Here is a 25,384-nt window from a genome sequence, read left to right on the forward strand (position 1 = left end):
AGCTCCTTGGTCTTTGACTGTGAACTTAATGTAATTAGGTTTACTTAAACAGCATCATGCACCCCACTTGAAAAGGGATTGAGTGGAGTCAGGATTCTGCTTCAGTTTTAGGTTTGTCAGTCCTGACCCGCCTCCCCATCTCACAATTTTACAATATCAACAGCTCCCTCTAGTGTTAGCGGCTCTTATTGTAGTGCTTTGTCAGTTTTGTGCCTATCAGTTTGCCAGGTACAGGTTATTAGAAAGAAGCGACACTGAACTGGGTTAACGGGACCTTTTTTCCTCAATAAAGACATAGGTCTCAGAGATTGAGCCTGTGTAGAGCCCTCTCTTTTTTTCAGATTATCTGTTTTTGACTTGGATTAAGTTTTCAACCGGAAAAATTGTGCTCCAATTTTTCCGGTTGAATCCAGATCCTTGGCTGAACCTGCAGAACAGGGTCATTGTACTCAATGGGATCATAGCAACATCGTCTGAGCATTAAGACACCCATAGGAAGATGAGGGGATAGCACAATATTTTATCTATAAAATGAATTTAGTCTTTAAGATTGAAAGTAAAATCCTTGAGGGTGCTTTCCAAAGTATTATAAAATCAAGGCTATAGCCTCGTGTGGGATCCACAACCCCAAGAAAACCTATTTTTGTTTTTTGTTTTCAAAAACAGCCTGGATGTCTAAACAGGAACAAACTCAACTTAATTAACCTGGTTTGACACATAACTGGATGAATATAGCATTCCTACTCAAGGAACTGCTTTCAGTCAGTCAGAATTCTCTGTAAAAGCACCTGAAACATGAAGTTTTTAACTGCTGATTGTTAAAAAAATTATTTACAACTGCGTTACTGATCAATTAATCAATAAAACTTGAACATTAAAAATTCTTCTGCAGCCCCCACCCCCTCCTTTGTTTTACTTCATCAATTTCTACTATGGATTTTGAGTTGTGTTTTTCATTATGTTCGTCTGTAGATATTGTCAAAGGTTTGTGTTTTATGCTTGTGTTTTCTTTTCTTGGTAAATTTTACATTATTTTCACCACAAAGATGATGACAACTCATTTTTCTGCCATCTTTCTGGCAAATAAAGAAAATTAAACAAACTAGTCAACAGGCTTCCAATAACACCTGAATCACTGAGACCGGTACACCTCATCAAATGAATTTACCAACTGTTTTGAGAGCTTTTTTCTAAATCTCCTTGGATAGCGTTCAATGACAAGTAAGTCAATTTTCAGTGAATAGTCACCCAAGTTCTTTAATTGGTCTGTTGACCCTGTGGATGTTCTGTAATGTTGCAAACAGAATTGTTTATGCATTTTAACATGTCACACAAAAACATGAATCAATGTATTAAAAAATGTGGCAACCTAAAATAACATCTCATGTCATCTTACTTCTATTACAACACTTTCCAGAAATCAGAAAAGCGAAATATTATAACCTGCCAACAAATGCAGGTGTGAGCCCCAAATAGACAAAATTATTTTTGTCCTATCACGTTCAACTACTGATGCACTAGGAAGTACAGAAAACAACAAAATAAACGGTGCTTATTGCAGATTATCTCATATACAAGCATACTTTGTATGTGCGGATGCTAACGTTTTTCTCTTCATGCCCATTTACATGCTATTCATTACAGCCATTCTCAGATAACAAGGGAGTTGCAAGTTTCTACGTTTGCTTGAGGCTACCTGTCAAGCTTAATGGAAGATTAACTGCCAAAAACCATACACTGATTACTAAAATGTAAAAACACACAGCTGGGAAATAATGAACAGAAAGTTTTGGAAACACCGGGTTAATCTTGTGCTTAATAACTGCATTATTTTTATCTAAAACACTGAGGAAGTGCCATGGTCCTTGGTCTTTGACCCAGTGTTTCGAGTTTGTTTTTCTTTGTCCTTAGTTAAGAGTAGTCTTATTTAAGATTTCCTGAGTTTTCCCAGGCTAATTCATCTCTCCTTATTTATTTCATGTGTTTTAAGCCCCCGGATTTCCTCGGAGTTCTTGGTTGGTTTTACTTCTGTCTCCCATGCTCTGCTCTAGTCCTGCTGCCAAATAGCTGCATATTACATAAAGAAAACAAAGGCTAACACAATGGAAAGCTGAAACTAAAATAAAGTAAAGCTTCACTTTCTGTTTTGGACCTTGTTAGAAATTCCAGAATTTTGTGTCACTATGGCGATTTCTGACATAAAATAATGAATTACATGAATGACAAATAACAAATATTAATAATTGGCAATGAAGTGGCAATTTTGAGAAGAAGTTAAAGTGTTTATAACTCTTTTTGTGAATGAGGGGCTTTAAGCTACCAATCTGTGAGTGGGGTGTGTCTGTGTTAGGGGTTTCCTATGGGGAGAGTTCAGCAAACTGGCTTCAAGTTCTCATATACAGCTTCTGAGGCACTGATGTATTTTTGTCTATTCTGTTTTTGTCTCCACAGTATATGGACATGGCACAGCTGCATGTGGATACTGGCGGTATCTTAAAGGAGTCGGATGACTATTGGGAATATGGCAGGAACAACACCTGTGATTATGATTACGATGCAGCGAATACAGTGAATAACACTACAGTGTTTACAGTGTTTAACAGTACAGTGGATAATGTTCCTGTGGAAAGAGGCAGTGAGGCAGTGTGGGTCCCTGCTCTGTACTCCATAGTGTTTTTTGTTTGGAATCCTGGGAAATATTATTCTCCTGACAGTTCTGGTTCAAAAAAGGAGACAGTGGAGCCTATCGGACACCTTTATTCTCCACCTGAGTTTTTTGGACATCCTCCTCCTGTTAATGCTGCCTTTCTGGGCTGCACAGACAACTCAGCTTTGTGACTGGTTCTTTGGGACTTTCAGCCATATGTTTGGGGTTGTTTTCAGGGTAAGAACCAGATGTTGTGTGAAACAGAGACTGAAAGTGAAAACAAGACATTTTCAGTGAAGCTGTGAGAAAGCTGAACAGAGTCATTGTATTCAACAGTATGACAGTGATATCCACTGTGTATGAACAGAGTCATTGTACTCAATAGACCGTGAGTATTTAACATTTTCAAAGAGAACAAGCTTAGAACAGCAGTTTAGAGTAGGACAGATGTGAAAGGGAGGAAGTCAAGTATAATTTTATAGATGTTAGAGGTTTGTGTCTTACACTAAGTTTCTCTGTCTTCTTCTAGCTCAACTACTACTGTGGGATCTTTCTGCTGGTTTGCATCAGTCTTCAAAACTACCTCTCTGTCATCCATGACATCCAGTTATATTACCACGGGAGGCGCTGGTTAGTTCATATCAGCTGCTTGTTAGTCTGGCTTATCTCTGTCCTCCTCACTGCACCTGACTGGATTTTCCTGGTGGGTAAAAATAATCACACAGAAGATAATAATTGTGTTAATATCTACCCTCAATCTGGAACTGACTGGCAGTTGTGGTCACACCTGCTACACCACATATTTGGCTTGGTGCTACCTGGACTCATGTTGATGATCTTTTGCTCACATATGCTACGGCGGCAGTGCAGCTCTAATGGCCTCCCAATGCAGAGAAATATCACCGTCATCCTGTCTCTGGTGGTCGTATTCTGTCTGTGTTGGATGCCGTACAACTTCATACTTGTTTTGGACACTGTCCAGAACAGACTTCAGAAACATCTTAACGATTCACATGAAGGTTCTGAAAGTTCACTAAAAACCCTTCTCATGGTCACCTCTGCTATAGGCTGCCTTCACGCCAGCCTGAGGCCTCTGCTGTATCTCGGCCTGTGTGGAAACTTCAGGCAACACTTACTGGCCATGCTGAGATGTAATAAAACTGAACCAAAAGGCTCACTCTGGGATCTTGGTGTAGGCCAGAGACAGCAGCCTGATCACGGTCAGGTTCAGTAGGAAGAGCTGGAACAGATGATGGCTGTATAGAATCCGTTAGCTTATTGAAGATGAACAGACAGAAATACCCTCTTGTGACTCAGATGTGAGCAAAATATTGTTACACTCCTGACTATGGATTGACAATTAATGAATTAACACTTTAATGGCCACACCAAGAAAACCCATTGAAACTGTTTTTCTTTGTATTTTTTATTCCTTTGACCAAGAATAACAATAATTCAAACGGAATTTAAATAGACGCCTCTCCCAAACGGTTACCTCTAATCAACATAATCGATGTAACACATACTCACCTTATCTATGTTTTAATCTTCTTTTACTTTTCCTTTCAGCTGGGTCGCCAGAGCAGATTATCTGCTTTCATTTTCACCTATCCTCAGCATCCATCACTGTCACACCAACCCTCTTCATCGTCTCTTTCACTATATCCGTAAATCTCTCAGGATTGCTCCCGATTGGCATCTCCACATTCAGCATCCTTTGTCCACTATATCTCCAATCTCTCCTCTGCATATGTCCAAAGCATGTCAGCCATGTCTCTCTAACTTTGTCTACAAACTGTTGAACCTGGGCCATCTCTCTGATGTACTCATTTCTAGTCTTGTTCACTCGAATGAAAATCGGAAAATCTCCAGCTCCTGTCCTTTAGTCAGTGCTCCCGAGTAGCCTTCAGACCGAAAGTAAAATCACATAAAGGAACATTTTGACTTATTTAATTGTTAATTTGTTAATTTTATTTTATTTTTGCTTTTAAGACTTTTGCTTAAAATGTGTGTTTATGTCTAAAACATTTTTATAATGTTCCACATGTTCTTTATACAGCTAAAACTTTTACATCAGCAAAAGTGCCATTATTATTCCCTCATCAACAATATACAGTATTTCCAAACTATGTACTTTATTTTCCACCAATTATCCATATAGTTGATAGTAATTTTTTTAAGAGTTGGTTTTAAATATGTCAATTTTAAGAATTGTTTGAACATGCTAAATGAACTGTGTAAATCTCTGTAGATTGTAAATATCAATTTTAAAAGATGTAGTGCTTTGTGGATAGTTTAAAAAAAAAAACTCTTTAAGAAATTTTGTGAGGAAAAAACTGCAATGAATTTAATTATTTCCTCAATTAGCAAAAATGTATTTATCTTTTAAAATTGAAAGTAAAAATCCTCATTTAAGAGTGCTTTGGGATCCACATCGTCTGGAAATCCTGCTATTTCCAAAAGCAGCATGGATACAAACTCAGTGTAATACACTTGAGTCCCCGAATAAAACAGATGGAGTTGTATACCAGTCTTATTTAAAGGACTGCTTTTATTCAGTCACAGTTCTGTGTAACAGAAAGCATTACGACATTAAAACATTCAATTTTGTACCAGTCACTAGGAAACTGTTACTTACTCTGTACTGTACTGTAACTTTGTACTGTCCACTTTCTGCTGTAGCAAAACAAATTTCCCACATGTGGGACTAATAAAGGTTATCTTATCTTATCTTACTCTCATACTGATCAGTTGGCCAAACAATAATTAAGCCTGAAAGTTACATTGTCTTGAAAAAGTATTCATATTTTTTTAACTTTTCCACATTTTCTCACATTACAATCACAAACCAAAATGTATTTTATTCAGATTTTATCTGATAGACCAACATAAAGTGGTGCAAAATTGTGAAGTGGGAGTAAAATGATACATGGTGTTAAACATTTTTTTACAAATTTGAAACATGTGGCATGCATTTGTATTCAGTCCCCTGAATCAATACTTTATCAAACCACCTTTTGCTGCAATTACAGCTGCAAGTCTTTTCAGGTATGTCTCTGCAGACTATATTTTTTGCTCATTTCTTTTTTCCAAAATAGCTTCAGTTCGGTCAGACTGGATGGAGAGCCTCTGTTAACAGCAATTTTCCAGTCTCACCAGAGGTTCACAATAGTAATTACATCTGGACCCCTGCTTGAGTCATAATCCTTTTGCAGCCTTGAACAGGTTGAACATCATGTGGCTGCCACCACTATGTTTGATGGTGGGGATGGGGTGCAGTGTTAGTTTTCCACCACACTGCATTTTGCATGTAGGCATGTCAAGCCTGTCAGTTTAGGTGGATGAGCATGCCTTGGTAGTTTGCAGTTGTGCCACACTCTTTCCATTTTCAGATGAGGCATTAAACATTGCTTTGTGAGATGTTCAGAGTTTGGGAAATGTTTCTATAACCTATCCCTGCTTTAAACTTTTTCATAACTTCATCCCCATCCTGTCTGGTGCATTCCTTAATCTTCATGATGCTTTTTGTTCACTGATAATCACCAACAAATCTCTGAGACCTTCACAGAACACCTGTATTTAAAGTGAGATGTTCTTATCTCTTAGTTCTGGCGTTTTGCAACATATTTCTCTTTGTATCGATCAAAGTTTGTCTTTGGATATTGGCTGCTTTGTCAGTTATTTTTAGCCCAGTCTTTGTACCAAACCATTTTCAAAGGAATGCATTTTTTTTAATTCAATTAATCCAAATTTGACAATTTCGATTAAAATTCAATTCCTCGAACAGGTGAAGTCAGGTGACTGTTAAAACGACTGTGCCCTTGCCCTGCATCCCATCTCACAAAGTCATGTTGTCAACAGCTCCCTCTAGTGTTAGAAGCTCTTTATGTGGGGTTTTGACAGTTTTTTTTTTTTTTTTGGCCTGCACTCTATGTCAACCCAGGCAAAGCGAGAAACATCCGACCAGTACTGATCCTTTAACACTGGTTTACTTGGAGTTGAAGCGGTAGGACATACTGAGGTCCTGCTTTTAGTATCATCGGTCCACAGCGCTCAAGAACCTTCTCAAACTCTGCAGCTGAAGCTCTTTATGTGAAGTAAGTGCATTTGTTTGCATATATCATCCCTCCTACAATATGTCTTTTAACATTATGAACATTTTACTGGCAGCCATGGAAGTTACTGATAATTCTGTCTACTTTCTGTTTGCAATAACTGTGTGTGCAAGCTTAGCTGGTTTTGTAGAAGCTTTATTTTAACAACGGTAAAAAGGAAAGCTGGGAGGCAGTTTTATAGATTAAAAGTGTGTGTGTGTGTGTGTGTGTGTGTGTGTGTGTGTCTGTGTGTGTGTTTTATTAATGAAATTTGCACATCTCTCTTACACAATGTCAGTCTTACCTTCAGTGTTTTTTACTAACTTAATTTTTACTGTTCTTTGGTTTTTATCTCTGTTGTAAATGTATTAATTCCTACTCTATCTCACAGTATAAGCCTGTTACCAAGGGGCACTTTTCTATAACCGTGTTGTTTATTTCTTGTGAATTGTAGACTGTACTATTTTATTTTATTTTATTTTATTTTTTTTACTTTTTATCATGTTGCTGTAACACAGCAATTTCCCTTGTGGGACCAAAAAAGTATCTATCTGTCTGTCTGTGCAAATAAAAAAACATTGTTTAAGCTGTAAACTGAGCTCACTTGCAGGTGTGACAATAAATCCCAGGTGTTGTTGAATTCTTTATTATAGATAATTGCATGTGTCGCCATAGTGTAGTGGTTACCTATTTACCTGACATTCAAAAGATTCCCAGTTTTTTGTCTGTCCCCATGCCTGTATGGGACAGGACCATCAGGAAGGACATTTAGAATTGTAATAAAATAAATTAACCAAATAAAACTGCCATATCAAATATACAGATGCACTTGTCGTGATAACCCTTAAGGAAATAAGAGAGTGTGTGAAAGTACCGTCTATATTATAGAAAATTTCACTGACACATACACTGTAAAATTTCATTAGTTCCCAGAACTTAAAAAAAAACTATGCAAACTCGTTGCCTCAAAAAATTTGAGTAAAACTTACTTAAGATGACTAAGTTAGGGCAACTAATTGGTTTTGAGCAGTTTGGCGCTGAGACGGTGTGGGTATAATGATGGAAAGAGAAACCTTTTAGTCAAGAGTGACTCATGACTAAGCCACTGCAACACAACTGCACGCTTACTTGAAGCATCCTGTCAAGTGTAACGAAGGACTAACTGTCAAGATAAAAAAAAAAAAAAACGTAACCATCAAAAACAATACAATGATTGCTAAATGTGAAAACACAGACTTGGAGGTAACCATGCATGAATCAGCAAATAAGGGAAACGTCTAAAACGTCTTTCTGCCTCACATAGTTCATGAAAGAAATGATTCAAACTCCAAAGAGCAGTTAATAGAAGTAACAATCCAGAAAGGTTTAAAAAGACCTGGTTTATTCAATATTTTGAATTGAATTTATTTATTTAATAACATCGTAATTTGTATGGAAAATATTTATTTAAACAATCTGCATGTAGTTGTTGTTACGATATTGCTTCAGGGAACAGACATGACACAGTCTTTTAGGTTTTGCCATCACTTTTTATCATGCGCTCGACACTACCCTCCTGTGGCTTCCACATGAACTGCACCTTAAACAACAACTTCACGCATATCATGACAGTTGTCAGGTCTAAATGTTAAAATATCTGACTTAAAAGTGTTTAAACTAAATAAAAATACTTTGAAGTACATCAAAACGTTCCAGAGACATTATGATGACTACCTAATAATTCCTGAAATGAAATCTATAAGAGAAGTTCAAAGGACAAAGTCTGCAGACTTTTTAAGGGGTCCCTAACATGCTTTGTCGATGGTCATTATTTAAGGTTGAATTTAAATAATACTTCAAGATAAGTGCCCAAATAAATCAAATGATAACTGATTTATGATAATTACTTTATTAACAGATGTCTTTGAGCCAGTGTTTCCTTAGGACTTTTCTTATTTATGATTTCTTGTGTCTAGTTAGATCTCCCAACTGCCCACCCCATCTCACAATATCACAATATCAACAGCTCCCTCTAGTTTAGTAGCTCTTTATTCGATTATCTTTGTTTGCTGAAATCTAGTGGATCATATAAACTAGTAACACGGAAGTGACGTTACGTGGTTTTTCGAAACAAACCACCTGTTTTTCTTATTAAAGCGGATGTCACAGAGACTAAGCCAGTGTTACGCGTCTGTATAAGCGCTACTAAACCACAGAGCCTCGTCTTTTTGTAAACGCATCTTTCTTTGAGATTTTTAGTCGTATCTGTTGCAGTTAAATTGTTATAATGCAATATTTTATTGTGAAAAACAACGAGGTGAGGCGTGATGAACCACAAAATCCCAGTGGAATAGAAGTTAAGATGTTTATAAGTCCTTTCTGTGCATGAGAGGCTTTAAGGTACGAGTCTGCATCGTCTGCATGATTGTGAGTGAAGATTCTTTGCTGAGCTCAGCTTTTCTTATCGTCTCGTTTACCATGACCCTTGTTTTTTATAGATTGAGTACTCAGCACGTGCGAGTTTTCTGTATTACAGTTTTATGATTCCTAAATTTTGAGCGCAAACGCAGCTTCTTAAGAGATTTCAGAGAAATAATGTATCTCTTCACCTGAGCATCATCGGTCCACAACGCGGAAAAAGTTCCCAAACTTTGCAGCTGAAGCTCTTTATGTGAAGTAAGTGCATTTGTTTGCATATATTAGCCCTCATGCAATATGAATATATGACTTTTGTAAAGTGTTTTAACGTTACGCACATTTTTCTTGCAGCTATTGAAGCTGCTCATAATTATCAGGCATGTCCCTTTCAGTTTCTTTTTGTATCAGCTTGCAAAACTGTGTGTGGCTTAACGTTCCTAATCTTTAACTCCTGACTGTCCATTTCAACATCACTCAATAACAAAGCTGCGAGACATTCTTGTAGATTTTAAGTGTGTGTGTGTGTGTGTGTGTGTGTGTGTGTGTGTGTGTGTGTGTGTGTGTGACAGAGAGAGAGAGAGAGAGAGAGAGAGAGAGAGAAGGGGGGGGGGACAACGGAGTACTGTACTTTCCGTTTATGTCCACTCCAAGATTGCTACATCACACAGAAAGAGAGACAGAGGAATCTATTCTGACATAGAGCTTCTGAGGCACTGCAGCACTTTTATCTTCTCTCTGTGTTTCAACACTTGTGTTTTGACTTTTTGTTTTGGTTCAACAGAACATGAATATGAGTACAGATGATCTGGATGTAAACAGTGGAATTGACTATGACCCTAACATTAACTATCACTATCAGATGAGCCTTTTGTGAAAAGAGGCAGTGAGGCAGTGTGGGTGGCACTGATGTATTTTCTTCTGTCCTGTTTTTGTCTCCACAGTATATGGACATGGCACAGCTGCATGTGGAAACCGACGGAATCTTAAAGTCCGATGACTATTTGGAATATGGCCAGAACAACACCCATGATTATGATTATGATTACGATGCAGCGAATACAGTGAATAACACTACAGTGTTTACAGTGTTTAACAGTACAGTGGATAATGTTCCTGTGGAAAGAGGCAGTGAGGCAGTGTGGGTCCCTGCTCTGTATGCTGTAGTGTTTTTTGTTGGAATCCTGGGAAATATTATTCTCCTGAAAGTTCTGGTTCAAAAAAGGAGACAGTGGAGCCTATCGGACACCTTTATTCTCCACCTGAGTTTTTTGGACATCCTCCTCCTGTTAATGCTGCCCTTCTGGGCTGCACAGACAAGTCAGCTTTGTGACTGGTTTTGGGGGATTTTCAGCCGGGTCTTTGGGGTCGTTTTCAAGGTAAGAACCAGATGTTGTGTGAAACAGAGACTGAAAGTGAAAGTAAGACATTTTCTGTGAAGCTGTGAGAAAGCTGAACAGAGTCATTGTACTCAACAGGATGACAGTGACATCCACTGAGTATTTAACATTTATAAGAAAGAGAAGAAGCTTAGAACAGCAGTTTAGAGTAGGACAGAAATGAAAGGGAAGAAGTCAAGTGTAATTTTTATAGATGTTAGAGGTTTGTATCTTACACTAAAAGTTCTCCCTGTCTTCTTCTAGCTCAACTACTACTGTGGGATCTTTCTGCTGGTTTGCATCAGTCTTCAGAACTATCTGTCATCCATCCGTGGCATCCAGTTGTATTCCCACAGGAGGCGCTGGTTAGTTCATATCAGCTGCCTGTTAGTCTGGCTTATCTCTGTCCTCCTCACTGCACCTGACTGGATTTTCCTGGTGGGTAAAAATAATTACACAAAAGATAATACTTGTGTTAATATCTACCCTCAATCTGGAACTGACTGGCAGTTGTGGTCACGCCTGCTACACCACATATTTGGCTTGGTGCTACCTGGACTCATGTTGATGATCTTTTGCTCACATATGCTACGGCGGCAGTGCAGCTGTAATGGCCTCCCAATGCAGAGAAATATCACCGTCATCCTGTCTCTGGTGGTCGTATTCTGTCTGTGTTGGATGCCGTACAACTTCATACTTGTTTTGGACACTGTCCAGAACAGACTTCGGGATCCTCCTAACGATTCACATGAAGGTTCTGAAAGTTCACTAAAAACCCTTCTCATGGTCACCTCTGCTATAGGCTGCCTTCACGCCAGCCTGAGGCCTCTGCTGTATCTTGGCCTGTGTGGAAACTTCAGGCAACACTTACTGGCCATGCTGAGATGTAATAAAACTGAACCAAAAGGCTCACTCTGGGATCTTGGTGTAGGCCAGAGACAGCAGCCTGATCACAGTCGGGATCAACAGGAAGAGCTGAAACAGATGACGGCTGTAGAGAATCCGTTAGCTTAGTGAAGATGAACAGAGAAACATGCTTTCTTTTGACTCAGATGTAAGTAGAACAACTTTACACTCCCGAGAGGAAGTGAATGCAGTTTCATGTCATGAGTTCAAGGGCTGGAGGATGTTATTCTGTGTAACTGACAAACAGATGTTTATATATAAAAAATGACTCTCACATTCCAGACATGCATCATGGTGACATATGTTCACCCAAAAGGGTTAAAAGTAGATATCTGTAAGTATCTGTGTGATGAAGATGAAGATTGAAACAGATGATGGGTGTAGAGAACCAGTCAGTTTAGGGAAGATGAACAGAGAAACATACTCTTTCGTGAGAAAGCTCAGATGTGATCAGGATGATGTTACTGTCATGGTACTGGGTCATTGACCCACAGCTTTGAGTTTATTTAGGTCCATAACGTGTTGTGTAGAATGTGTTTTTGCAGTGTTTGGTCTTGTTCTTTCTGTATAGAGTTATTGCTATTCTTATGTTCAGTTTGAAGCCCTGATGCTAGTTTGTAGTCTATTGAGGTTTTTTTTTTTTTTTCCTTTCGGGTCATGTTTGCCTTGGTATTGCCTCTGTGTGTCCTCCTCAGTATCTCCTGCATTTATTTGCCACCCAGTGGAGTCTGTCTTGTCTTGTTTATTTGCCACCCAGTGGAGTCTGTCTTGTCTTGTTTATTTGCCTGTTTCCACAGGCATGTGGGCATCTGTGTGTGTGTCTGGTTTCCCTCACCCTCTCTGTCCCTCACTCTCTCACCCTCGTTCTGTGTCTTCCTAGTCGTGTCTCTGAGTTTCGTCTCCCTTTGCTTACATGTCCTTGCCTTGGTGTCTATGTGAGTGTCACTTGTTGTTTTCTTTTGACAGTACCTTATCTCATGTGTCTTATGTTCAGTTTGGGTTCCCTTGTTTTGTCAGTCAGATTTGTTCCTGATGTCTTTCCACCTGTTGTCCATCCTCTCCTAATCCGGTGTATTTAAGTCCTCAGATTGTTTCTGTTTGTTGTCCGTCTTTATGTTGGTCCTCCTGTCATGGAGCCTGAGGGGCAGCACTGGTAGTCGCCAGTATTTTTACATCTTGATTTCACTGTTGTAGCATGGGTACTGGGAATGTGCAGACAGGAGACCGGATGACAACAGCATGTAGTGTTGTTTGTTTTTGTTGGCAGATTTTAATCCTGCTCTAAATGTGTCTTATGCTTAAAACTGATTCACAAATATTTTAAAAAGAATTATAGTGGAATAGTCTTTAACCTGACTAGCAATAAAATAAGTTTGCATTTAAAATGTTTACTTTTCTTTTGTTTACATAGCAGATTTTTGCTCAAAATGTGTGCTTATGTGTAAAACATTTTTTCTAATTTTGCACATATTACAGTGCACATTTCTAAGATTTTATATTTTTTTAAAGTGTTAAGTCTTTTGTTTGTTTGGGTTTTGTTTTGTTTTGTTTTTTACAGCTCAGCAAATTAAGATTCAGAAACTCACTAACATACAACCAAAACACCTTTTAGACCAATAATGGCATTTTCAAATTACATGCATTATTATTATTATTATTATGTCACTTAAATTAAGTGTAAACGCTGTTATGTGCTTTGTGTTTTACAACCCTACATTCTTGTATATGATAACCTCAGAGAAGCTATAAGTGAGGAAAGGTAGCTGTGGTAGCTGTGTTTGCACGCTGCAAAGGGGCTCTACTTTTAGCATCACACCTGCCTCCATTTCCTTCAGAATGCACTGTCAAGATTCTTTCTGTGTCTCTAATATAGCTCTTATCTCTTCTGCAGATATGCTTTGATGTTAATGATTTCCTATATACCAAAATGTATCAAATAATAATAATTGGGAAATAAAAGGAAACGGATACATAATGTTCAATGTGTGATGTGTATTTCTTTTCAGGGTCCACAACCAGCCTGATAAAACTGTGTTCTTTTAGCTGGAAACAAAGTAAAGCTCTTTGTTTTTCTTGGTGAATTTTTTTATTACAGAAAACTGCATGCGTGCAAAAGAGCCCCAGGTTGGTACTGTCCCATGCCTAGACACGATGGGACAAGTGCATCAGGGTATTTGGCATTTAAACAAAACAAACAAGTTTAAAAACAAAAACAAAAAACGGCCATATCAAATACGCAGATCCACTTGCTGTTATGGCCCTTTAGGAAATAAGAGTGTGGGAAAATACCATGTATATTGTAGAAAACTCCCTGACACAAAGTTTGGAGCTGAGATGTTCTGGATATGATGATAGAAAGAGAAACCTCAGAAGAGGTTGTTATTTTTTTAATCTTCTGTACCTTGTAGCTGACATCAGGTCTGGCTTGATTACAGAATTATGTCATTTAATTACACCTCAAATTATTTTTGAGGGGATTTCTTTACTCTTTTACTTAGAATGGTGAAACTGTAGTCATACAAATGAGGTGGAGGAGAGTCAAACATTGCAGTAAGAAAGTAAAGGCTCAGACGAGGACGTACCAGCTTTTGAGCCTGAAAAGAGGGAACACGATGGCCTCCAAAGTCCATTGTGGGTAACAAGTAGTGTACAAGTTAGGGCTCTAAAGTTGTGAAATTTGGTTTCTCAACTGGCATATACGCACTGACCTGTGCAGGGAATCAATCCAGTTTAAGTGTTGTTGAAAGTTAACTGACAAAGACGGGAGGCTCACAATTCAAAACATTTTTATCATATATCCTATTAATCAAAGACCAAAGAGGATAAAGAAAGCAAGTGTGTGTGTGTGTGTGTGTGTGTGTGTGTGTGTGTGTGTGTGTGTGTGTGTGTGTGTGTGTGTGTGTGTGTGTGTGTGTGTGTGTGCATGTGAGCCGTACAATTAATACTTGTTATTATGGATGGTATGGGTGCCAGCACATTGTTCATGCTAAGGCACCTTAAAAGCTTATATGTCTTCCTCTGAGCTTTCACCTTCCTGCTCTAATGTCTCGCCTTCCTCTACCTCATGACAGCAGTAAGTCTGACTTCCCTTCCACACTTTCAAGTAAAATCTGCATATAAATGTCCCCAACAGAGGACAAAAATGTAATTCTGGGTTTCAGAGGATAATAAATGTGAGCATAATTTATTCTCAGAAGCCACTATAACTAGATAAAGTTAAGAAGACAGAGGACCACACATTGAACAACTGAGATGAAACACACTGAGTGCTGCATTGAGTTAAACTTAATATTTACAGTAAAGCTGAGATTCCTGTTTAGGACCTTTCTTTTAGAAAGAAAAAACAGACCTTTGTGTCAAAAGAGCAAAGTCAGATATAAAACAGTGCAACTAAATGAATGAACAAAGATATGGTCATTCATGAACATCACCAGGCTAAAAACAGATAAAATACTCCTGTAAAGACCATGATACTACATACGTACTTACATGTATGGAACGCCACATGCACATCATCACGCATCGTTTGATTGCAATGGAGCGCCCTCCGCTGGATTTGAGTTAAACAGCAGACATCTAAACTTTTTGTTTTTAACCTTACACGTTGTATAAGCATGTTTACACATTGACTTATTTCCTATTTTTCCAGAAAAAAAATTAAAAACGAAGGACGGCTTAAAACATTTTCAAAGTATTGCATGTTATAAATATTCTGACACCTGCACCAACAAACAACTGCTGCATTCGTCTTGGCCACAGACTGCGGTAAACGACTTTTGAGCAGGTCATGTTAAAAATCAGTTTAATTAAAATAACTAATATGAAACTTACATTAGTGTCGCTTTCACAATTAAAGTTAGATTGGCATCATTTTGATATTTAGCTCTCTACTTCATTCTAATTATCTGCTACACTGTTAGGTTTGTTTAAATAGCATCATCATCACTTTATGAGTGGAGTTAGGTAACTCCAGCCGGCCAACCCATCTCACAATCTCAACAGCTCCCTCTAGTTTAGCAGCTATTTATGCGATGCTTTGTCTGTTTTGTTTCCTTCTTTTCAGAAGCCTGAATCAAGCCAGACATCTAAAGGCGAGACACGGAAGTTAGTTGGGGGCGACCACCAAAACAAACCACCTGTTTTTCCACATTAAACACGGAGGTCACAGAGAATTAGCCAGTGTAACCACTGTAAAGTGTCTGTCTGAGCGCCACAAAACCACAGAGCCTAGTCTTTTTCTTAAATTCTCTTTCTTTTGGATTTTCAGTCGTATCCGCTGAAGTATAATTAATATGCAGTATTTTATTTTGAAAAATAAAATATTGGGTTTCGCGTATTGTATTATTTGACTGAAGTGGCAATTTGCGAGCGAGGTGACGTGTGATGAACCCAAACAAGTCAGTGGTGTAGAAATTAAAATGTTTATAATTCCTTTATGTGCGTGACACGTTTAAAGGTAGCAGTTTGTGTGCGGGGCGTGTCTCTAATAAGCGAACTACTGTGGTGAGCTCAGCTTTTTTTTTCACCGTCTCCTTCTAAGTTACGTCTGCTCGCCGGAGCGCTTATGTTTGTGGATCTACTTTCAGCGTATTGTTCTGTAATTACAGTTTTATGGTTCTATAATTTAACTGTGTTTGGTAGCTGTAAAGAACGCTATCACGTGTTTTTCAGTTGTACTTGACAGGCGTCGGACAGCTGCGGGAGTTCGTCTGTGCTCCCTCCAAAAACACCCGACCGGTACCCGACCCTTTAAAACTGAGTGACCCGAGGTTGAAGCGGTAGGCTATGCGCGGGTCCTGTTTTTAGTATCGTCGACCTACAGCGCGCAGAAATCTTCTCAAACTCTACAGCCGAAGCTCTTTTTGTGAAGTACGTACATTTATTTGCATATATCAGCCCTCCTACAATATGTATTTTAACATATGAACATTTTACTGGCAGCCATGAAAGTTAATGATAATTCTGTCTACTGTCTGTTTGCAATAACTGTGTGCGCAAGCTTAGCGTTCCTTATCCTTAACTCTTGACTTTTCTGGTTTTGTAGAAGCTTTATTTTAACAACGGTAAAAAGCAAAGCTGGCAGGCAATTTTATAGATTAAAAGTGTGTGTGTGTGTGTGTGTGTGTGTGTGTGTGTGTGTGTGTGTGTGTGTGTGTGAGTGACTAAGGAGAACTGTACTTTCCGTTTGTCAGCCCCACAATTGCTACATCATAACATGTGAGTTGTTGTGTTTGTGCATTTACTATAAGCTGGGTTTACCAAAGGGAAATTTCAGGGAACTAACTTGACTTTTACCCAGAGAGAAAGAAAGAGAGGAATCTATTCTGACATAGAGCTTCTAAGGCACTGCAGCATTTTTGTCTGGTCTCAGTGTTTCAACATTTTTGTCTTCACAGTTCACGAACATGGGTGATCTAGATGTGGATCTCGATGGAATATTTAAAGAGAATGTCACATTTCCTGAGGAGGACTATGAATATGAGTATCCAGGGGATGAGTCTTTTGTGAAAAGAGGCAGTGAGGCACTGTGGGTCCCTGCTCTGTACTCCATAGTGTTTTTTGTTGGAATCCTGGGAAATATTATTCTCCTGACAGTTCTGGTTCAAAAGAGGAGACAGTGGAGCATATCGGACACCTTTATTCTCCACCTGAGTATCGCGGACATCCTCCTCCTGTTAATGCTGCCCTTCTGGGCTGCACAGACAACTCAGCCTTGTGACTGGTCCTTGGGCATTTTCAGCCAGATCTTTGGAGTCGTTTTCAAGGTAAGGACTAGATGTTGTGTGAATCAGATAGAGACTGAAAATAAAAGCAAGACATTTTCAGTGAAGCTGTGAGAAAGTTTTCTTTTGTTTTGCTGTACTCCATCATTTTTCTGCTGAATTTAGTTTCTTGGCAGAACGGGCAGAACAGAGTCATTGTGCTCAACAGGATGACAGTGACATCCACTGAGTATTTAACATTTTTAAGGAAGAGAACAAGCTTAGAACAGCAGTTTAGAAGAGGACAGATGTGAAAGGGAAGAAATGAAGTGTAATTTTTATAGAAGTTAGAGGTTTGTGTCTTACACTAAAAGTTCTCCCTGTCTTCTTCTAGCTCAACTACTACTGTGGGATCTTTCTGCTGTTTTGCATCAGTCTTCAAAACTATCTCTCTGCCATCCATGGCATCCAGTTATATTCCCACGAGAAGCCCTTCTTTGTTCACATCAGCTGCCTGTCAGTCTGGCTTATCTCTGTCATCCTCACCGTACCTGACTGGATTTTCCCAGGGGCTAAAAAGGACTCCACAGAAGAGAAAACATGTGTTCACATCTACCCTCAATCTGGAACTGACTGGCAGTTGTGGTCACGCCTGTTCCACCACATATTTGGCTTGGTGCTACCTGCGGTCATGCTGATAATCTTCTCACATATGCTATGGCGGCAGTGCAGCTCTAATGGGGCCCGAATGCAGAGAAATGTCACCGTCATCCTGTCTCTGGTGGGCATATTCTGTGTGTGTTGGATGCCGTACAACTTCATATTTTTTTTGGACACTGTCCAGAACAGACTTCAGAAACATCCTAATGATTTACATAAAAGCTCCGAAGGTTCACTAAAAATACTTCTTATGGTCACCTCTGCGTTAGGCTGCCTTCACGCCAGCCTGAGGCCTCTGCTGTATCTCGGCCTGTGTGGAAACTTCAGGCAACACTTACTGGCCATGCTGAGATGTAATAAAACTGAACCAGAAGGCTCACTCTGGGATCTTGGTGTAGGCCAGAGACAGCAGCCTGATCACAGTCAGGTTCAGCAAGAAGAACTGAAACAGATGACGGATGCAGAGAATCCATTAGCTTAGTGAAGATGAACATACTCTCTTGCGACTCAAGTGTGAGATGAGCAACTTTACACTCCTGAGAGGAAGTGAATGCAGTTTCATGTCATGAGTTCAAGGGGTGGAGGACTTGTTTCTGCGTAACTGACAAGCAGATGTTTATATATAAAAATGACTCTCACATTCCACACATGCATCATGGTGACATATGCTCACCCAAAAGGGTTAAAACAGATGTCTGTATTTTATTTTTGAATTATTTAAAATAAAGGTATTTAGTTTTTTATGATTAATAAAACATTTGTGTTGTCAATTAACAGTTTTTAACACAGTTAAAGTAAAGCTAATATCATAATCTTTGAAATTCAGTGTAATGCAAGTTGTTACCCAAACAGTTTATAACTTTAACACCATTAAAACAATTCAGTGTTTATGCGTTCTCTCTATCTGCTCTCTTTGACTTGTCTTGAAGCAGTAAATTCCAAGATTGTGTAATGACATGTCAGTGTGTGATTGCTTTGCAGTTAAGGGATTTCCCCTCAGGCCAGTTTACTTAACTTTAAAAATCATTGTTTCTGGGAATGTACAAATGTGACACAGGAAGAAAAGAAAAAAAAGTAGTGATGTCATCAGTCAGGTGACAGAGCACAACGGTGGAGGAGGGGTGCTGCACCCTTTTCATAGCTTTCTATTTACAGTCATCTGAAGACGTGTCTGTGCTTAGTAGGAAGAACTGTGTGAGGCTTTGTGAACAGAGCCAGCTGACAGAAAACCAGCAGACCACTATGTGGGAGAAGAACAGAAGTTAGAGAAGATAAAAACTTATTGTGATGATAATAGTCTGTGTTGTGCTGCACACACACAAAAAAGCCTGTGGTTTTATGCTTTGACACTGCCCAGCACGTTGTGACCTGCCATGCTTGCCTGGTTTCAAATCCTAACAATCTTGAGAAATGTAATTATGTTCAGAAATAAATGTACTTTCAGTACTGAATGTTCTTCTGAAAACTCGCTGTATAGTAATTTCACACTTGAAAATATTCAGTTTCCTCGTTTCGACGCACTCCTTCCTCTGTTTAGTGTTTTGTGACTCTAGAGAGTCTGTAAGAGCGCATGATGCAATAAAAGAAATGGTGGTTGTCAAAAGCAGCAGAAACATTCTTCATGTTTAAGATGTGGTTTACAGTTTTCAGCTGCACCTCAAGCATTATTTCCTGCTTCAGCTTATCTGGCAACTAAGATAGAGAAAACCAGCTAATCAGGTCTTTTGTTTAATGAGTAACAAATCTGGTATCAGCATCAACATAATCTTTAGAAATAGAGTCCAAAAGAAAAAGAGAAAGTCTTTGTATACAACTTGATCAAATGTAAGCGCACTTAGCAAAAATACTATATGATTAACACAAATCCAGGGCTAGTTGACCCTGTTTGGCTGTGTTTGCAGACAGTGTCTTTAATCCACCTTACTCTCTGTTGCTTTAAGACTGAAATGTTTATAGTGTAGACATCATGACTGTGGTTGGGATGATCTTAGCACTGCTGCCATCAGCCTGCTATTGTCAGATATTTGCCTTTCACGTAATTATGAAAACAAAAGCAGTCGTGTCATTGTCCACATGTTTTTCTGAATGTCGGTCATGTGCATGTCAGTTGTTTTGGAGAAGTGAGTCACACGTCACATTATATCTCATTGTTTCCATCTGTTACGTAAGATCTCTGTCACCGAGCCAGTGCGTCTACCTTTCATTTTTATGGTTTCAGTTTCCAGTTAAAAACATGTAAGCTGTTTTTACAAAAACTGCTGGATGTGAGTTGAAATTTTTCTCTATCATTCTTACATGCATTCTTCATCTGTTTGCCAAAATAGGTCGTGAACTTAACTTAAAAGCTTCTCCTTGGTTTACACAGGCCATTATAAAAATTTTATATATACAGAAAAAAAGAGGGAAGAAATAGACCAAAAGGTTGCGCAGTCTTCTGTCACATCAGTCGACATGTACTGAGTAAAGACTTCATGAGCAGAAGACAAACAAGTCACACAGTGGTTTCATAATGTGATTTGAATACTGCTTTTTTTGTTTAGATAATGCTTAAAGCAGGTAGAAATAAGCAAATGATGCATGTAATAATGCAGCTTTTTTATCTTTGCAGGCTGTAAACATTGAATATTGGGAGTCGTTATAATAAGTAGAGTAATGGTATGTTGTAAACAGGAAAGTTCCCTTCAGCTCAATAAGATTGTAGAGCAGCATATATACTGACAACCAATAAACTAACCAAAACAATAATTTACTCATTTTTTTGTTCTATTAAAAAAATTTCTTTTACACGTTTATTTTGTTAGCAATTGTAACAGTTATTTCTCTGATTTTACTTTTTTTTTTTATTTAGCAACAAAATTGTTATTACCACAAATATAAACTCTGGGAAATAAAATTCCTCAAAAAAGAGCCAAAAGCTTTTACTGAGGAGTAGCATTTTTGATTTAACTACCTATAAACTCACCAACAAACATGTTCACTCATTTAAGTGTTCATTTTACATTTTTATTTTACTTTTGCTTTGAAGTTTTGTTAAAAATGTGTTTTTTATGTCTAAAATTGCTTTTTAGAAACATGTTCTAACAGACCTCAGATTTTGAATTTTCCAAACTTTTAAGTTTTTTTTATACAGCTCAGAAAAACAGTTTGTTTAACATAAAAACATTAAAATAATAGAACATTGTATAACAGTAAGAGTAATGGTGGCCTTCATTATGGTCTTAAAATCACCAGCGATAGACAACATTTCCAAACTGCATGCATTATAGGCCACAGAAATTATGCAATCCCACACACAAAAACAGCTGAAGTAATTCTGTGAAGTAATTATAGACCTATGCATACATTAATTATACTTGTATAGGAGAGCCACAGAGAGTCAAGTCAGAAAAAGTACCAGTGTCAATGCCTGTAATTTAAGCCTCACACCTCATCTTTCTTGCGGTGTGGACTGGAAACAATCTCTCTGCATGTCTAATATATCTCTTTAAATCTTCTACAGATTTGATTTCTTGTTAATTAATTCCATATATTTAAAAATGTAGTAAATAACCATATTGTTTACAGTAATTTGGTTGGTTGGTTTTAAAATGCCATTTTGAAGTAGTGTAAATAAAGTGTGTGTAGCAATTTTAATTTTGAAAGATGTGGTGCCTGAATGTTCATTGGGTTGACTTTTGCTATGTTGACTATGTGAAGTTTTTAAAACAGAACTTCATTACATGACAATTTTTGTGCACATAAAAAAATATTTGTCTATAAAAGTAAATTTAGCCTTTAATCCTGAGAGTAAAATCCTCATCTAACGGTGCTTTCCAGAAGTATTCCAAGATCGAGAGTATATCCCTGGGTGTAAATCCCGATATTTTCAAAAGCAGCCTATATAAACAGGAAAAAACCCAGCTTAAAACAACTGGGTCCCTGCATAACACCAGTGGGTCCTTCCTATTTAAAGAAATGCTTTCAGTCAGTCAGAATTCTCTGTAACATCAACTAAAACTTTACACTTTGTACCAGAGACTACAGTTGTGATTGGAAGTTTATATAAATTCATCATAACCATGAACTTCATGGTAATTTTGGGCTTTTAATGGTTTCTTTCAACTGTTCTTTTTCCAGGCTTGAATAGCTGTACGCAGGGGTGGGCAATTCCAGGCCCCGAGGGCCAATGTCCTGCAGGTTTTAGATCTCACCTTGGGTAAACACACTTGAATCACATGATTAGTTCATTAGCAGGCTTCTGGAGAACTTCAGGACATGTTGAGGAGCTAATTTAGCCATTTAAATCAGCTGTGTTGGTTCAAGGACACATCTAAAACCTGCAGGGACACCGGCCCTCGGGGCCTGGAACTGCCCACCCCTGCTGTACAGTATACATCGTTAGTTACTTTAAAAACACAAGAATTTAATCCAAAATGAATCTAATTAATTTTGGATTTTCTCATATCCACACAGGGTCAAAACCATCAACTCAAATATACTGTAACAAGGCTCCATGAGCCACCATGAGTTCCCCAACAATTATTGTGTACTTACTGTAGGATCTTAGTATATCAAGTGCCTGACGTAACTGCTCTTGTGATTTAGGTTTATACACAAACAAAATTGAATTGAATCGAATTGAATTGAACTGAATTTGCATGTGAGTGAAATAAATATTTAAAGCTTTACAACTTAGGGAGAATTCTCACTCCTAAAGAAAGAAAAAAAGAATCAATCATTTTGGACCTCCATCTATTATCATGAGGTGAGCATAAACATGAGAAAAGGTGGAGGGGAAAGCGGTGCTCTACTCACATGGTATTTAATGAAGGTGGGGTGCTGCTGCCTTCAACTGAGGACATAGACTGTAAAATAATACTTAGAGGAGCTCCTTAATCTGACTGAGTGTCTTCTTTAGAGGAAGCACGGTCAGGGGACGGGGGAACAATTCACCTATGATTTGTTTGATGATTTGAAACATTTAAGTGTGACATGAACACTGTTTCCCTGCTCAGGAGCCGACGCCGGAACTTCTCACTCACAAAAGCATACAGGATTGGATTGAGGCAGCAGTGAAAGAAGCCCACACAGGTGGTCACTGTCTTTGCTTTCTCCAGAGACGTTGTGTCTGAACAAGTTTCATTACTGATATCAAAATTAAACGTTTCCACTAAGAGAGTGATGTTGTACGGGGTCCAGCAGATAAAGAAAACCACCACCACAGCCACAATAACTTTAAAAGCTTTCTGCTTTTGAAGGCTCTGGGCACCACACCTCAGCTGATGTAGGATGCGGGAGTAGCAGAACATCATGATGGCTGAAGGAAGTGCAAAGCCAACTATGAGATAAATCATGCGTGATGCCAACCTCCAATTATATACTGCTTGCTCACGAAATTTGTAATAATTGGGAACACACTCTCTTCTGCCTCGTCTATCATCAAACACATCTTCTAAAAAGATCCAGTCAATGATGGAGAGAAGCAGGGAAAAGAACCACACCATCAGGCAGCTGGCTCGAATAACCCAAGGCTTCTTTCTTGAGTACATCTGTGTAGCATGGACGATGGACAGGTAGCGGTCCAGGCTGATGCAGGCCAGGAGAAGGATCCCACTGTAGAAGTTAATCTAAAGAAATCAATGAGAGATGAGCAAGACATATTTTGAAGCCTCTGCTAAATTAATTGAAAATACAGATATTTTGTACTACTTTATTCCTGCACAATACTTACTGTAAAAACACTTCCACTGATCTTGCACAGGGGAGTACCATATGTCCATCCACCACTTTGGACATACTGTGCTGCCCAGATGGGCAGCGTCACCAGCATCAGAATATCTGCCACTCCCAGATGGAAGATGAATGTATCTGTCGCACTCCAGGTCTTCCTACTCCGAGCCAGTATTCTCAACAGCAATCCGTTCCCAAGCAGACCAACAGCAAACACCACAGAGTACAGAACTGGTATGAACACGGCTTCAAAATTCACATTCTCAGTCAGGCTGCAAATATCATCCCCTTCATAAGAGATGTTCCCGTCTGAATGGTTATAGTTTTCATACAAATCAGACCAGTCAAGGTCCTCCCCTGTCACTGTAATCTTTTCATCTTCCATCATCTGTGGACAGACGGAGAAAAGGACACAAATTTTCACTTAGACTCTGACTTATGAAGTGGTTTTCAACCACATGGTCGATCATGTTTTCTGTATTTAGTTTTTTGTTTGTTTGTTGTTGTTTTTTTAATGCATGCCTTTAAAAAAGCTCCTGCATTAGATATCCCGTGCCTTCCAGTTAAAGTAGTTGGAAACACTACTAATATTTTCCAGGTAAAGAGCACATTGTTTTTTTTTAATAGATAATATTTTAACAGTGAGGCAGGGTAAAAAACAAAAAAACAAATGCAGAAACTGGATACATAAAGCTTTGCTTTGTACGGTTTATTTTATTTATTTATTTTTATTAACTGAATTACTTGTACCAATCAACAAAAGACAGTGTCAACCATTTCAGTCATACTATTGATTTATTTTTTAATTTCTTAATTTGTTTTAACTGTTTTGTATTCAATCTTCATCTTCTTTTATTTATGCTGGTAAAATTTAGGGAAGAGAAACTGATATACACCAACCAAGAGGAAGCATGTAAATTCACATTTTGCAAGAAATTAAGAGTCAGGTGGCTCTAGACATTAGTGTGTTGTAAACATAATGTCATAAACTGAATGTTAAAAAAATATATAAGGAAAATATCACTCTTCACGTCACATCACAGTTTAATATGCTGTAGTTTTTCACTGAGAACTGAAGGTGTGTATACAAACAGAAAAACAATCCAGTAAAGAAAAACATACACCCCTCTGCATCAAATCAATTCAATTTGTGATCATTTAGTAAATTCTTAAACGCATAATTAATTAATGTAAACAGAGAGTGGTCAATGTAGTTAAAATGCATAATAGGATGTTGACCAAAATTTAAGAATAATGACATACTCGTGAAAAGTTAGAAATAGCCAGCATAGAATGATAAAAAAATACAAATAATTTAATAATTCAATAATATAGGCATAAAATAAAAACATACCAAAGTAGAAGTCTCTAATATCGTAGATAATAAAAATGTGTCCAGAGCTCTACCTCCAGCAGTGCCGATAAAAGCATCTAAATCGGTTAAAGAGGAAGCTCGCACAAAAACAAAACCAAAACAAACTCCTCCACCTTACTAGGCACATTATGAGCCAGCATTTGATGTTTTTATATAAAATTATTAACTTTGTTTTGAAAAAAGTATTTTTGCAAAAAATAATAACAATACTTTTAAATTTTATTTGTATGTTTTATTTTGTATTTATTCTTTTTTTTTAAGATGCTGAAAATATAGCTTACAACTGCACTTTATATATTTAAATTGTGCTTTTAAGATGTCTGGAACTAACTACAGCAGAGATAACTGAACCCATTTATAAATTTGCTGTAAAGCTGTAAGATTTCCTCATTGTTGCCCTTCCATTTTTGTTATTAATGTGAATATATGCTATAAAATTTTATAGGATCAGTGTGTAAGTGGTGGTTCCACTGTCTATGTACACATTTCTGTGAAATCAGGCACAAAACCTAAAAACA

At 38.0% G+C, this 25,384-nt stretch overlaps 3 protein-coding genes and 1 pseudogene across 9 annotated transcripts; 3 read left to right on the forward strand and 1 right to left on the reverse strand.

The window, feature by feature from the left end:
* The first annotated feature begins 2,347 nt into the window (after positions 1 to 2,347).
* Positions 2,348 to 4,575, forward strand: LOC146508541 (C-X-C chemokine receptor type 3-like; annotated as a pseudogene).
* Positions 4,576 to 6,603: 2,028 nt separating this feature from the next.
* LOC146508542 (C-X-C chemokine receptor type 3-like) lies at positions 6,604 to 11,528 on the forward strand. Of its 4 annotated transcripts, none has more exons than XM_085177947.1 (4): positions 6,604 to 6,744; positions 9,920 to 9,995; positions 10,237 to 10,514; positions 10,779 to 11,528. In XM_085177947.1, the coding sequence occupies exons 2-4, from the start codon at positions 9,923 to 9,925 to the stop codon at positions 11,526 to 11,528; spliced, it is 1,101 nt and encodes a 366-aa protein (XP_085034073.1). In that variant the 5' UTR covers positions 6,604 to 6,744; positions 9,920 to 9,922. The 4 variants fall into 4 exon arrangements, with proteins under 4 accessions (XP_085034073.1, XP_085034072.1, XP_085034071.1 ...); XM_085177945.1 differs by lacking the exons at positions 6,604 to 6,744; positions 9,920 to 9,995 and adding exons at positions 8,880 to 9,120; positions 9,219 to 9,396 and having other exon boundaries at positions 10,080 to 10,514; XM_085177946.1 differs by lacking the exon at positions 9,920 to 9,995 and having other exon boundaries at positions 6,605 to 6,744; positions 10,080 to 10,514.
* Positions 11,529 to 15,775: 4,247 nt separating this feature from the next.
* On the forward strand, positions 15,776 to 19,226 carry LOC146508543 (C-X-C chemokine receptor type 3-like). Of its 4 annotated transcripts, none has more exons than XM_085177951.1 (3): positions 15,776 to 15,817; positions 16,817 to 17,185; positions 17,517 to 19,226. In XM_085177951.1, the coding sequence occupies exons 2-3, from the start codon at positions 16,826 to 16,828 to the stop codon at positions 18,261 to 18,263; spliced, it is 1,107 nt and encodes a 368-aa protein (XP_085034077.1). In that variant the 5' UTR covers positions 15,776 to 15,817; positions 16,817 to 16,825; the 3' UTR covers positions 18,264 to 19,226. The 4 variants fall into 4 exon arrangements, with proteins under 4 accessions (XP_085034077.1, XP_085034075.1, XP_085034074.1 ...); XM_085177949.1 differs by having other exon boundaries at positions 15,788 to 15,923; XM_085177948.1 differs by lacking the exon at positions 15,776 to 15,817 and adding an exon at positions 15,852 to 16,289.
* Positions 19,227 to 20,548: 1,322 nt separating this feature from the next.
* Positions 20,549 to 25,020, reverse strand: LOC146508544 (C-X-C chemokine receptor type 3-like). The gene is made up of 2 exons (XM_085177953.1): positions 23,493 to 25,020; positions 20,549 to 23,388 (listed from the first exon to the last, which is right to left on the reverse strand). Exons 1-2 carry the CDS (start codon positions 23,877 to 23,879, stop codon positions 22,711 to 22,713), a joined length of 1,065 nt encoding a protein of 354 aa, XP_085034079.1. The 5' UTR covers positions 23,880 to 25,020; the 3' UTR covers positions 20,549 to 22,710.
* Between the last annotated feature and the right edge of the window lie 364 nt (positions 25,021 to 25,384).

Source organism: Neolamprologus multifasciatus, chromosome 11, assembly GCF_963576455.1.
Source record: "Neolamprologus multifasciatus chromosome 11, fNeoMul1.2, whole genome shotgun sequence".
Classification (NCBI taxonomy): Eukaryota; Metazoa; Chordata; class Actinopteri; order Cichliformes; family Cichlidae; genus Neolamprologus; species Neolamprologus multifasciatus.

Coding starts and splice junctions, on each gene's coding strand:
- LOC146508542 (XM_085177946.1), top strand. CDS start 10,083: ATGGACATGGCACAGCTGCATGTGGAAACCGACGGAATCTTAAAGTCC. Junction 10,515..10,778: donor TCTTTGGGGTCGTTTTCAAG/GTAAGAACCAGA, acceptor GTCTTCTTCTAG/CTCAACTACTACTGTGGGAT.
- LOC146508543 (XM_085177951.1), top strand. CDS start 16,826: ATGGGTGATCTAGATGTGGATCTCGATGGAATATTTAAAGAGAATGTC. Junction 17,186..17,516: donor TCTTTGGAGTCGTTTTCAAG/GTAAGGACTAGA, acceptor GTCTTCTTCTAG/CTCAACTACTACTGTGGGAT.
- LOC146508544 (XM_085177953.1), bottom strand. CDS start 23,879: ATGATGGAAGATGAAAAGATTACAGTGACAGGGGAGGACCTTGACTGG. Junction 23,389..23,492: donor TCAGTGGAAGTGTTTTTACA/GTAAGTATTGTG, acceptor TGATTTCTTTAG/ATTAACTTCTACAGTGGGAT.